At 44.6% G+C, this 11,456-nt stretch overlaps 1 protein-coding gene across 1 annotated transcript; it reads right to left on the bottom strand.

The window, feature by feature from the left end:
- Positions 1-4,453: 4,453 nt before the first annotated feature.
- LOC311600084 (uncharacterized protein) lies at positions 4,454-11,456 on the bottom strand. The gene is made up of 4 exons (XM_084786346.1): positions 11,356-11,456; positions 10,959-10,987; positions 6,083-6,177; positions 4,454-4,682 (listed from the first exon to the last, which is right to left on the bottom strand). The coding sequence occupies exons 1-4, from the start codon at positions 11,448-11,450 to the stop codon at positions 4,590-4,592; spliced, it is 312 nt and encodes a 103-aa protein (XP_084642472.1). The 5' UTR covers positions 11,451-11,456; the 3' UTR covers positions 4,454-4,589.

Raw genomic sequence — 11,456 nt, forward strand, 5'->3', positions numbered from 1 at the left:
CCTCCTCCCCCTGTATATGTGTAGCTGGAATTCTATGAATGTTTAAGGATGAACACAGAAAGTTCGTTGTTGGCTTTTTCTCATTATGAAAAATACACATTACACAAAAAGTGCCACAATTTTATCTATGCAGTTCAACAGTAACAAATACACACGCCCTGAGCAAGAAGTCTCAAGGATTTCCTCATCCTGCAGTGCTGACACGAAGCCCATTAAACAGCTCCCCACTTCCCACTCTGAACCCCTAGGAGCCTTTCCTGCTTCTGGAAACTTGACCACAGGATTTGTTCCTTGCTGTCCTGCTGATTTCACTTAACATGATGCAGAGTGTCAGAATGTACTCCTTTGTGAAATACGCCATTGTAATAAACAGTCCACATTTGCTTATCCACTCCTCTATGGACGCATACTTGGACTACACTCACCGTCTGGCTATGGCGCATAACAGTGCTACAAACAAGAGGTGGTGTTCAAAGGTCCTCACGCCCTGCTCTCTCTTCTCTGGCTAATTGTTGGCTTCTGGGTTTACACAGGATTTACACGCTTTCCAAGGATGGTCTTGATTACCTGTGTATTTTGTTATTGTCTTCATTGTGTTTGGGGCGGGTGGTTGTGTTTTGCTTTGCTTTCACTTTGCCTTAGCTAATGATTTCCAGGGATTCTCCCCGAGTGCCTCCTTTCAAGAGAGATCTGAAAATTTCCTCCCAATCCTGGATGTTTACAAACCTTTGTTTACAGCTAGGCAAACAACTACAAACAGAAAACCCTAAAAATCCAAGAGGCCTTTTGTACGGACTCAGACGTTTGTTTTTAAAAGGCGTCAGTCAACTAAAATTTCCCCCAAGTGTCAAAGACGAATCCTGAACTTCTGTTGTTCAACACCCTCACAGTGGATAGAATTCTTCAGGAAATGTTTCCTTCTGCAGGATTATCCCCAAGTAGTTCTGTGACACTGGTGGGGCCGCCATGACTCCTGTTGCTGAACGATGCCCTCCCAAGCGGATGTATTGCTCCCGTCTCTCTATCACCCCCATTCTGTGGTTCTGTCAGAGTCATGGAGTCATCAGCCTCCTCTGTCACCTGCTGTCATGTGCCCACCCCTCCTACCTCCAGAGGTGTTTGATTTTCAGAGGATAAAAGAGAGACCTAACATTGATTAAGCTCCTGCTGTTTACACCAGATACTCTAGCGAGTCCATTTCTCTATGGTGCCATCTAATGCTTAGTATTTCTTAGGCCCTGTGGTTTTTCTCAGTCTGAGAGGTTAAAGCTACAATACAGGTTCACATTGATAGCAACATGGGATTTGAAGGCAGGCTGGTACCTCCCTACCACCCCTCACTGCCTTCTGGAATCCAGTCTGTAACCACCTGCTCCTGCCTTGAACTGAAGCCACCCAATCTCAGTTCAACAAAGGGTAGCTGCACCCCAGAACCACAGCCATAACCCAATACACCAGCGCTTCCCGACATGTCTGATGCTGTGACCCTTGAATACAGTTCCTCAAGTTGTGGTGACCCCCCTCAACCATAAAATTATTTCCATCGCTACTTGATAACTGGAATTTTGCTACTGTAATGAATCGTAATGTAAATAAATTTTGGAGATGGAGGCTTGCCAAAGGGGCCTCGACTGACAGGTCAGGAGCAGCTGCAATACACAGTTGTCCTTTCTTCTTTACTAACTCTTCAAACTGCTGGATTCCCTACAGGCCCTGCCTATGCTGCCTCCACAGTTCTCAAGCCCAGTCCCTTGCTAACCTCAGGCCCACTGGGCTATGTAAGGACCAGGTGCTTCTGCCTTAAACTCCCATCAGATGTTGCTCTTGAAACACCTGTGTTCAGGCGTGGTGGCACACGCCTATAATTCCAGCACTCGGGAGGCTGAGGCAGGCGGATCGCTGTAAATTCGAGGCCAGCCTGGTCTATAAAGCGAGCCCAGGACAACCAAGGCTGCACAGAGAAACCCTGTCTCAAACAACCAAAAAAGAAAAAAAAAATGTCATTAGCTGAGCAGTGGTGGAGCAGACCTTTAATCCCAGCACTCGGTAGGGAAGTTATGCCTGGTACTGGAAACCTAGCCAACTACCTGAGGCTACTGACATCATGGATTTTGGATGAGAACCTACAGCTGCCACTCTACTAAACAAACATAATCCCTAACTACACACACAGATGAGTGTGATGAGCCTCATGCCTCACCAAGGAAACATCTCTCTATAGCGAATGGAGACCATTATAGAAAACCACAACCAACCAAAGTGCAGAGTTGTGGAGCCCAGTCCCAACAGATACAGTACCACTCCCACATCTAAGGCTCCGGAGCCATCGTGGACCTAATGATTGTAAGAACCAGAGGATCAGGAAGTTTGTTGTGAGATTGTGTCCCCAGGGATTTCAGAGACTACACCCATAGACTCTCACCAACATGACTGCCCAAACATGGTTTGAACAAGGACAACAACAGATACGCCAAAGTAAATGGAGAAAGTCCTTAACCCTATGCAAAGAACTACAATGAACCAAGAAGGGCGGGGGTGGGCTTCCCAAGAGAAGAGTATGTCAAGTAGTTATCCAATCACAAACGGTCATCCCTGAAAACATACATGCAAGTAACATTATACAGACCAAGCAGGTTGTATTTAGGAAATATATATGAGCTGGGTCACACGCCTTTAATCCCAGCGCTTGAGAGGCAGAGGCAGGCTGATCTCTGTGAGTTCAAAGCCAGCTTGGTCTACAAAGTGAGTCCAGGGCAGCAGGGCAACACAGAAAAACCCTGTCTTGAAGAAAACAAAAAGAAGCTATGAATTTGAAAAAAAGAAAGGAAAGGGATAGGTAGGTAGGTAGATAGATAGATAGATAGATAGATAGATAGATAGATAGATAGACAGACTGACAGACAGACCAGACAGGCTATATTAAGAACCCTAGTGGCTCATACCTTTGGTTCTAGCACTTGAAAGGCACACACAGGTGGGTTTCTGGAAGATCCAGACCAACCAGGATTACACAGTGAAACTCTGAATGGGGAAAAGGAAAGACATACTATATATATCTAAAACGTTTTCAAAGAACTAAAAAAAGTATTGTTCTCAGGTATGCAGTATTGTGCCAGCAGTGACTTTATACATGTTTACTGTATCTTCTGTGTGTATCAGAGGCCATGTATTGTGACTGATCCACACCACCTGTGAACACACACACACACACACACACACACACACACACACACACACAGTGTTTGCATACTTGACACATTACCTACAAACTGTTCTCAGAATATATTTGTAAGGCTGTTTTGGTTGTCAACTTGTCTACATCTGGAATGAATTAAAACCCCAAAATGGCTGGGCATACGTGTGAGGGATTTTTGCTTAATTAAATTATTTGATTTGGGTGATCAAATCTGTGAGGTGGGAAGACACACCTTTAATCTGGACTACACCTGCTGGAAGCCTATATGTAGGACATGAAAGAAGAAAGGGTTTCCTCCTTGCCTGCTTGCCCTTGCCCTCTCTAGCAAATCCATCCTTTGATTGGCATCAGGCCCTACTGCTTTGGGATTTTTCTCAACTGAAGGCCAGCTGAGACATCCAGCCCTGTGAGCTGAGAAACTACTGGGTTCTTGGGCTTTCTGTTTACACCCAGATATGTTGGATTTGCTGGACCACAGCCAGTAGGTCATTCTAATAAATTATACATATATATGCATATATATATATATAAGGATATGTATGTATAGAGATTCATTCTGTAAGTTCTGTTACTCTAGAGAATCTTGACTAACACAAAACTTCTATCATTAAGCAATTCATAACTGTCTAAATGTGCAAAAGTGTGCCCAAATATGAGTGTGTATACACACATGTATATCATACTAATAGGGCTGTTTCATCTTTCCTTATCAATACATGTATATTTAGTAGATTTTCTTTTTAGTGTGTGTGTGTGTGTGTGTGTGTGTGTGTGTGTGTGTGTGTGTGTGTGTGCGCGTGCGCGCGTGCACATGCACATATGTGTATGAGGGTGTATGTACCTGTGCACTGACATTCAAAGGCCAGAACTTGATGTTGGTTGTCTTCCTCTACCTCACTTCATTTTTACTTACTTACTTACTTACTTACTTACTTACTTACTTACTTACCTACTATTTATTAAGACAGGCTATCTCACTAAATCCCAAGCTCATCAATTCAACTAGACTGGCTGGATGGCAAGACCCAAGGAATCTTCCTGACTTTGCTTGCCACGTCCCTTCTCCCTACCTCCCCACCACAAGTATTGAGGTCACATGGCCCTTTTATGATGCATGCTAGGGATCTAAATTCAGGGATCTAAATAGAGGCACAGAAGCACTTTAGTGGCCAAGTCATCGCACCAGACCTCTATAGTTTTTACTATTTTAATTACTTACTGATTTTTAATGTTTTTATTTTAAAATTTTCTGCACTTCTTTACTTACAGGGAGCATGCATGCTATGAGACTCAAATGGAAGCCAGAGGACAGCTTTCAGGAATCACCTCTCTTCTTCCACCACATGGGCTCAGGGGACTGAGCTCAGGTCATCAGGCTTGGCAGAAAGTGCCTCTACGCACTGAGCCATCTTGTGAGCCTAGCCTTTCTTATTTTGAAAGGATGGTTGTCCTTACCTATATTTTTGTTTCTCATGTTTCCAAGATCCTATGGGAGATTAAAATAATATAAAATTGGAAACACATAATTGATTAAAAAGTCAAGTATTTCACATACACAAAATGAAGTTTATTTAAAAGCCAAAAGTAACTAAGATATTTTATACATACAAAAAGAACGATATAACAAACATCTCCGAACTTAACCACTAACACAAGAACACTTAGAATCCCCCAGTGTCCAGTTAAATTGCCCTTCCTCCCTCAAATTCTGAATATGGAGTACTATTGGCTACGACATGTCTTCTGAAGCAATATATGGCTTAAATATCATGGGTATGTAACTAGTCTTCTGAAACTAGTTCTTTCTTGGGTCAATCGGCCGGGCGTGGTGGCGCACGCCTTTAATCCCAGCACTCGGGAGGCAGAGGCAGGTGGATCGCTGTGAGTTCGAGGCCAGCCTGGTCTACAAAGCGAGTCCAGGACAGCCATGGCTAACACAGAGAGACCCTGTCTCGAACCCCCCCCCCCCAAAAACAAAAAACAACAACATAAAAACCTATATATCTGTCTATGATGTGCAGAGCTCTAGTTAGTTAATTTTGACTATTCCTTAGTAGCTGACGTGATATGCTATAATTTCGCTATTCATTTTGCTTCAGCCAATGCATTGTTTTCAGCTTCTTGTGCTAAACTCATATTGTGAACATTTTTATACACTTCTGCTCATGAGCACAGTCAGAAATGCCCCCAGGTTTTTAAAGTAAAGTCCTGGCACCAGCAGCATCTGCCTTCTCTAAGGCAATTACTTCTAGAAATGTAGGGTTTTTACCCTCATCCCAGACCAACAGGCTCAGCAACTTTGCCCAGAGAGGACCCTACTAGGTTCCACTGTCCCCAACACCTGACTTTGTTACAGTCTCTTACACTTATTAATCTGTGATTACAAAAAAAAAAAACTTACAGTATTTTATGTCTATTCTTTTTAAAGAATAAACTTAATCTGCTCCAAACAATGCAGCCCCTTAGCTTTCAGAACCTGCTAACCAGTCCCACGTTTCTCGATTTTCTACTCCCAACTTCTGAGAGGGTGCAGTTTTCTGTCATTCTAAAGACTAGAAATGTCGGTGCTATATTCACATGCCATGGCATCTTCTAGATGGCATTTGAGACAGTACAACTGTCGCCTGGCCCAGAGATGGCTCTGTGTGTGGAAAAATCAACTTGGAGGAGAGTCAAGGACACTATCATGATAGGCGGCATCTAGGGACAGTTTATAAATAAATGGAAGGCTGGTATTGGAATCTGTCTGATTTGTATTGTAACCCATATGTTAGCTAAGGCCCTTTTCTCCCCAGGATCTAGAAGAGATTATTTTAAGCTCTGTTCCACAAATAGGAAGGTCCAAAGACCTCCTCAAGATAGCTACAAATTCTGCCAGTTTCGTACCAGCTCTGGCTTCAGGCTCCTGCTTCTGTTCCATCCGTGCTGCTCATGGCTCCTCTTGCTCTTTTGCTGGTGTTGCATCTGTTCCTTGTGCAGCTCTAGAAGAAAAACTTAGATCTCTCACATAATTCCCACTCACAAGTTATTGATAAAACTTTATCAAATTCTAGGAACCTACATTATGTGACAATTGGTGCTTTTTTTCCCCTTTTCTTCTCCATCCTTCTATTCATCCTTCCATCAGGAAAGATGCCACCTCAGAACGTAGAGACAAAGATCTCTCCTACAGACCATAAAGAAGCAAGCAGGAAGGGATGGAGTCCCTGAGGGCTCTGTGAATCGGAGCCAGCCTGTCAGCCCTGGATAACTGACCAACAGACTCTTTCGGGGAGAGAAAAGTGACTCGGAGTTAAACCATGGTATTGGAGCTGAACTGTATCCCAGACAGAACACACAGGATGCAAGGGGGGGTGGGGGGTGGGGAATGCTTGTGTAAAAGACAGGCTGAAAAGATTCAGGAGTGATTAGGGTGATGGCTCAGTATGAGTCACTCATGTTTTGAAGATACTAAAAATAAGCCACCAAGATTTCTGTTCTAGTTTGCTTTCTGGTGCTGCGATAAAACACTGACCAAAAAGCAACAGGAGGGGAAAAGGACTTGTCTGGCCTATATGCCCAGGTCATGGTCTATTGTTGAAGGAAGGCAAGGACCATGGAGGATTGCCACTTGCAGGCTCACTCTCAGGCTTTTGCTTAGCTAGCTTTCTTATACGCCCCTCCTACACTAGTTAAGAACCCATCTGACACAGACAAGCCCACCACCCAGTCTGATCAAGGCAATTCTTTGACGGAGTCTCTCTCAGATGATTCTGAGCTGTGTTGAGAGCTGAAGCCAAAAAGGACCACCGTCTAAGGCCACATGAAACTGTTCTTCGTTCAGTGTTGAGTAAGGCCTTGTTTCCTCTTCCTCGTAACTTGTAGACCTAGTGGTGGGCCCTCAACATCTTCTACTGTTTTATGGTTTTTCTCTTCTTATGTTCTTGTTTGGCCCTAGACATTCTGTTTGGTGTTTCCCAATTCCTGAGAGAGAAACCCTGATTAGGCCATATTGAAGTTGCTGGACACTGGGTCGTAGGATCCCATAGGTAACTGGTCACACTTAGCTGTGGTTTAAGAGGGACATGCATTGACCCTTAGAAAAATCTGTGTGTGTGTGTGTGTGTGTGTGTGTGTGTGTGTGTGTATGTGTGTGTGTGTGTGTGTGTCTGTACATGTTCATGTATGTGTGCACATATGTATATGGACAGAGGCCAGAGATCAACGTTGGGTATCTTCCTCACTTCCTTTCCACATTAGTTTTTGAGCTTACCAAATCATCTAAGGTAACTACCCAGAAAGTTCCAGGGATCTGCTGCCTTTCTCTGTGTCCCTGACCCTGGAGATCATGACACCATTCCCTTCCCAGGTGTTTTGTTTTGTTTTCTTTTGTTTTAAGATGGGTGCTGGTGATCCAAACTCACATCCTTGTGTTTGCACAGCAAGCACTTTACCTACTGATCCATCTACCCAATCCAAAAATATCTCGACTTGGAAGGCCACACTCCGGAGGAACTGCAGACACTTGGGTGATGACTACTGTGTATGTAACACAGGTGGAGGCTTAGCTTGGCTTCTGGGCGCTCACGGGGTTCAGTAGAGTCATTTTTTTCCCTGCTCTCTCCAGTACCAAACACAACACCTGGCGTGGGGGTGGGGGAAGACTTAGAAAACTCTCCACCGTGTGAATTCAGACTAGACATTCACCAATGGGGGTTGGAAGTGGAAAAAATGTGAACATTCCTCAAGGAAGAGAGCATGCCATGGTTTTCAAAGTTGGTGGCCAGAGCCAAAGTGTCTAGTTTCATCTTTTTCTGAACTCCAGTGTAAAAGAGTGAGCGAGCACGGGAGAGAAAATCAACACAGCCCAAGGAAAGTTTGTTTTTGCCTTCCCTTTAGAAAGCAGCTGTCAGTTTAACTTATCTCAAAATACTGCCAAGGATGAGCATGGCTGAAAATGCGTTTTATCTGTAATTAGAGAGATTACATTAAACACTATTATTTGCAGACACACATTGAATTAACCCTAATCGAGGCTAGCAAATAGTAGAGTCTGCCTATTTTTCGCCTCAAAATTTTTAGAAAATTGTGACAGTTGACACACGGGGACAATGCTGACGGGATTTCTTTCTGTCAAATGCCAGACAGTAATTGTAATTGCCTTTTAAAAAAAATGTTTTAAGCAGTTCCGTTGGTAAATCAGAAGTTGCCACAAATCAGGCAGATAGTTTTGAAACATGGGGGCTGTTGACTGTGCATTCCAATATGAGTTTAATGAATTGATTTTCTAAGGAATGTAACTTTGCATCTGTTTTCAGGTGTAATTAATTCGCTCTGATTAATGTGATTAGCATGGATATTGGTGGATTACACAGGATGCCCCTTATTTGTTCACTTGTTTTTAATCTGCCACGATGTCCTTTGGGAAATTATATAAGTGATTTGGGGGGGCTCCGTCTTACTGGTGCCTCTGATCACATTGAATTTCTGCAAAAGGAGAATCCTGGTGGGAATTCACTGATTATTCGCAGACAGTGCAGCAATGTACTTTTGTTTGAGGGACTTATTGAAGTTTACACAGTCCCTGCCTTTAAGGAGCTTATAATCCAGAGGGGAAGATGAGGCAAACATTCCAGTGTGAGTCACTCACAAGGAAGAATGACTGCCCTCAAGTTCTTTCTCACCACAGTCCTCCCAGCTCTCCGGACAGCACTGCTGCTGGGGGCGTGTCAACGGCAGCCCTCACTGCCATGGCTTCCTGCTCTCCAATGCTGTCTTTCCCCCAAGAACTCCAGGCCCGGGAAGGGGTTACCAGATGCTCCCAGTTAGCTTCATTTGTCTATTGCAAAAGTAGTCCCAAGCTAGACCCAAATCTACCCTTGGCCTCCAAATTCACACATTGCAGAAGGCTTTTGTGTCCACCTGTGCAAGCTAAGTCCACCACTGTGAGCCTCAGGACAAAGGCGCATTCGTCTGTTGCATGCGATTCTTAAATAGCGATGCTCATCTTTACCATCATAAAGGGGGACCATCTAGGAAGCTCATTGAGAGATATTTTCTTGGTACTCGTGTCCAAGGATTCTGATTTGGTCGACCGAAGAGGGGGTCCGTGAATTTGCATTTCTAACAAGCTCACAGGCAACACCAATGCTACTGAGCCAGTAGCCACATTCTGAGAACGATTCGCCTTAGAAAACCAAGAGGCGCCACCTCATCGCCATCTAAGTGGTCACGGATAGAGAATGAAGGCCAAGCCGGCCAATAAGCATGGTAGAGATTGTGAGCCAGGTGCTCACCCATCTACGGCATGTGGAAGCCCTGCCCTTTTAAAGCACTGGACTAGGCCCCAGAATACAGTGGGTGAGGCTATGGCACAGATGATCTAGCTTTCCTTGTCTGCCTCACCTACAGAGGGGGGATAATAACAACACTGAGCAACAACTTTATGAGCCATAGTGGAGGACTACATTAAATACCTAATTCAGTGCCCGACACATTGATTCTCAATAGGGATACTTAATAAATTATATTAGTTCGTATTTAGCTTTGGAACTATCCACTCTAAAGTGACCTGTAAGTGGTACGTGTTACACATTTGCTTGTTTGCATACTGGAGATGGACCATGGGCTCTGCCCTCGGCTCTAGTGGCTGTTATTGCCATTATGGCATTGCCTTTTTTGTGTGTGAGCTTACCCAGTTATGGAAAAATGCTAAGTGAGAAGAAATGTCAAGCAACCAAAGACATGATGAAACACTGAGGGTTGTAGAGCCCAAAATTTTGTTTGCTCTTTAAAATTACTGGGCTTGGGGTTTTTAATAAACTTGACACTTCCCACGAAAGGCCCTTCCCCCAAATCATACTGTTTTACTACCTACAATTCTTCTGGGTAAATTAAAATTAGCCCAGGACTTCTAGATAAGATGGCAACTTCTTATGAGTAGATGATTATAGCTAGAAAAACAAAGGGAGAGGAAATATTTTCATCAGCTCAGCAACAGCTTCTTCAGTGTCCCGGATCAGCAACCGTTTGCTGCTGTCAGACCCATCAAGTGTCTCCTCCATTAAGTTGGTCTTTTTGCAGGCTGATTAAAAGGTCCTCACAAGGAAATCTACAAACTGCTGGTAGGAACTTATGGAAGGGTTTCCCAGTGCCTGCTGCCAGGGCACTCAGACAGATGTCATAAGCTGTAAACAGTGTTTTCACTATTGCATAGCCACGCCCCTGATACTTGATGGGGGGCGGGGCAGAGGATCACAGCAACTGCAGCTGAGTGAAGTTTACCTGGACTATCCTGGCTCACAAAATCAAGAAAATGCCTCCCACAAGGGGAGCTGGGAGATCCTAAGGGGGGTGGGGGGGGGAGGGGAAAGGCCTGGTAAAATCAGCAGCAAGGATAGCCCAGACCAGGACGGTGGAGACCGAGTAGCAGATCCACCAAGGAGACCACACAACAGTCATATCAGCGCAGCCTGCAGTCCTCATCAGAAAAGTTTCATTGCACAGTGTTGCACAGTGTGATGCGCTTCAGACCTGGGCTCCCCCAACACTCCTCAGTCCCTATCTGCTGCAAAGCATGGCTGGCATACCCTGCCCTCTACCCTGAACATCCTAAGGCAGGGAAGGGCTTTTCCTTCCCCTTCACCTATATGGACATGTATGTCCAATCTTCCCCCCCTCTCTTTCTCTCCTCCCTCCCTCCCTCCCTTCCTCCCTGTGCCCCACCCGTGCCTGGCATGACAAGAGCTGCTCCCAATGAACCTATTTATATACTTTAACTTACCTTGCATGAAAAGCAGTCCAACGTCCTCACTTTTTAATTATAGGAAACGGGAGGAAAGTTAGCTTACAAGCTGATCAGCTAGTGGATCTGACCCACCGCTAGGTTGCTTAGCAACCTCTGACATCATCACTGGCCACCACCTCCAGGTGTTGTACCAGAGGCACCAGGCATAAGAGGACCAGCTGACTACCTCTCCCTCTCTCTTGCACCTTCTCTAAGGGGTGCCTCCCCCTGTCTGTCTGTCTCTGACTCTCTTTACCCTCTTGACCCACTCAGGTCCTAACTCCTCTCCACTTCCCTATTCCCCAAATAAGCTCTCCATATCAGATCTGTGGCGTGCCACTCTATTTATTTTTAAGTCCTAACACAGTGGACCGGGGTTACTACAGAGGCTCACCACTGGTCAAACTGCTGAGAAAACATATTCTGTGGAATGTTCAGCCATACATGAGATAGCTCTCTTACACCTTCCACCAAAAGTTCAGGGAACATTATGGC

This window comes from Acomys minous, assembly GCF_964271855.1.
Source record: "Acomys minous genome assembly, chromosome: 1".
In the NCBI taxonomy this organism is placed as follows: domain Eukaryota; kingdom Metazoa; phylum Chordata; class Mammalia; order Rodentia; family Muridae; genus Acomys; species Acomys minous.

Coding starts and splice junctions, on each gene's coding strand:
- LOC311600084 (XM_084786346.1), bottom strand. CDS start 11,450: ATGTTCCCTGAACTTTTGGTGGAAGGTGTAAGAGAGCTATCTCATGTA. Junction 10,988..11,355: donor TCTCAGCAGTTTGACCAGTG/GTGAGCCTCTGT, acceptor ATAATTAAAAAG/TGAGGACGTTGGACTGCTTT. Junction 4,683..6,082: donor GGAGCCTGAAGCCAGAGCTG/GTACGAAACTGG, acceptor AATCTCCCATAG/GATCTTGGAAACATGAGAAA.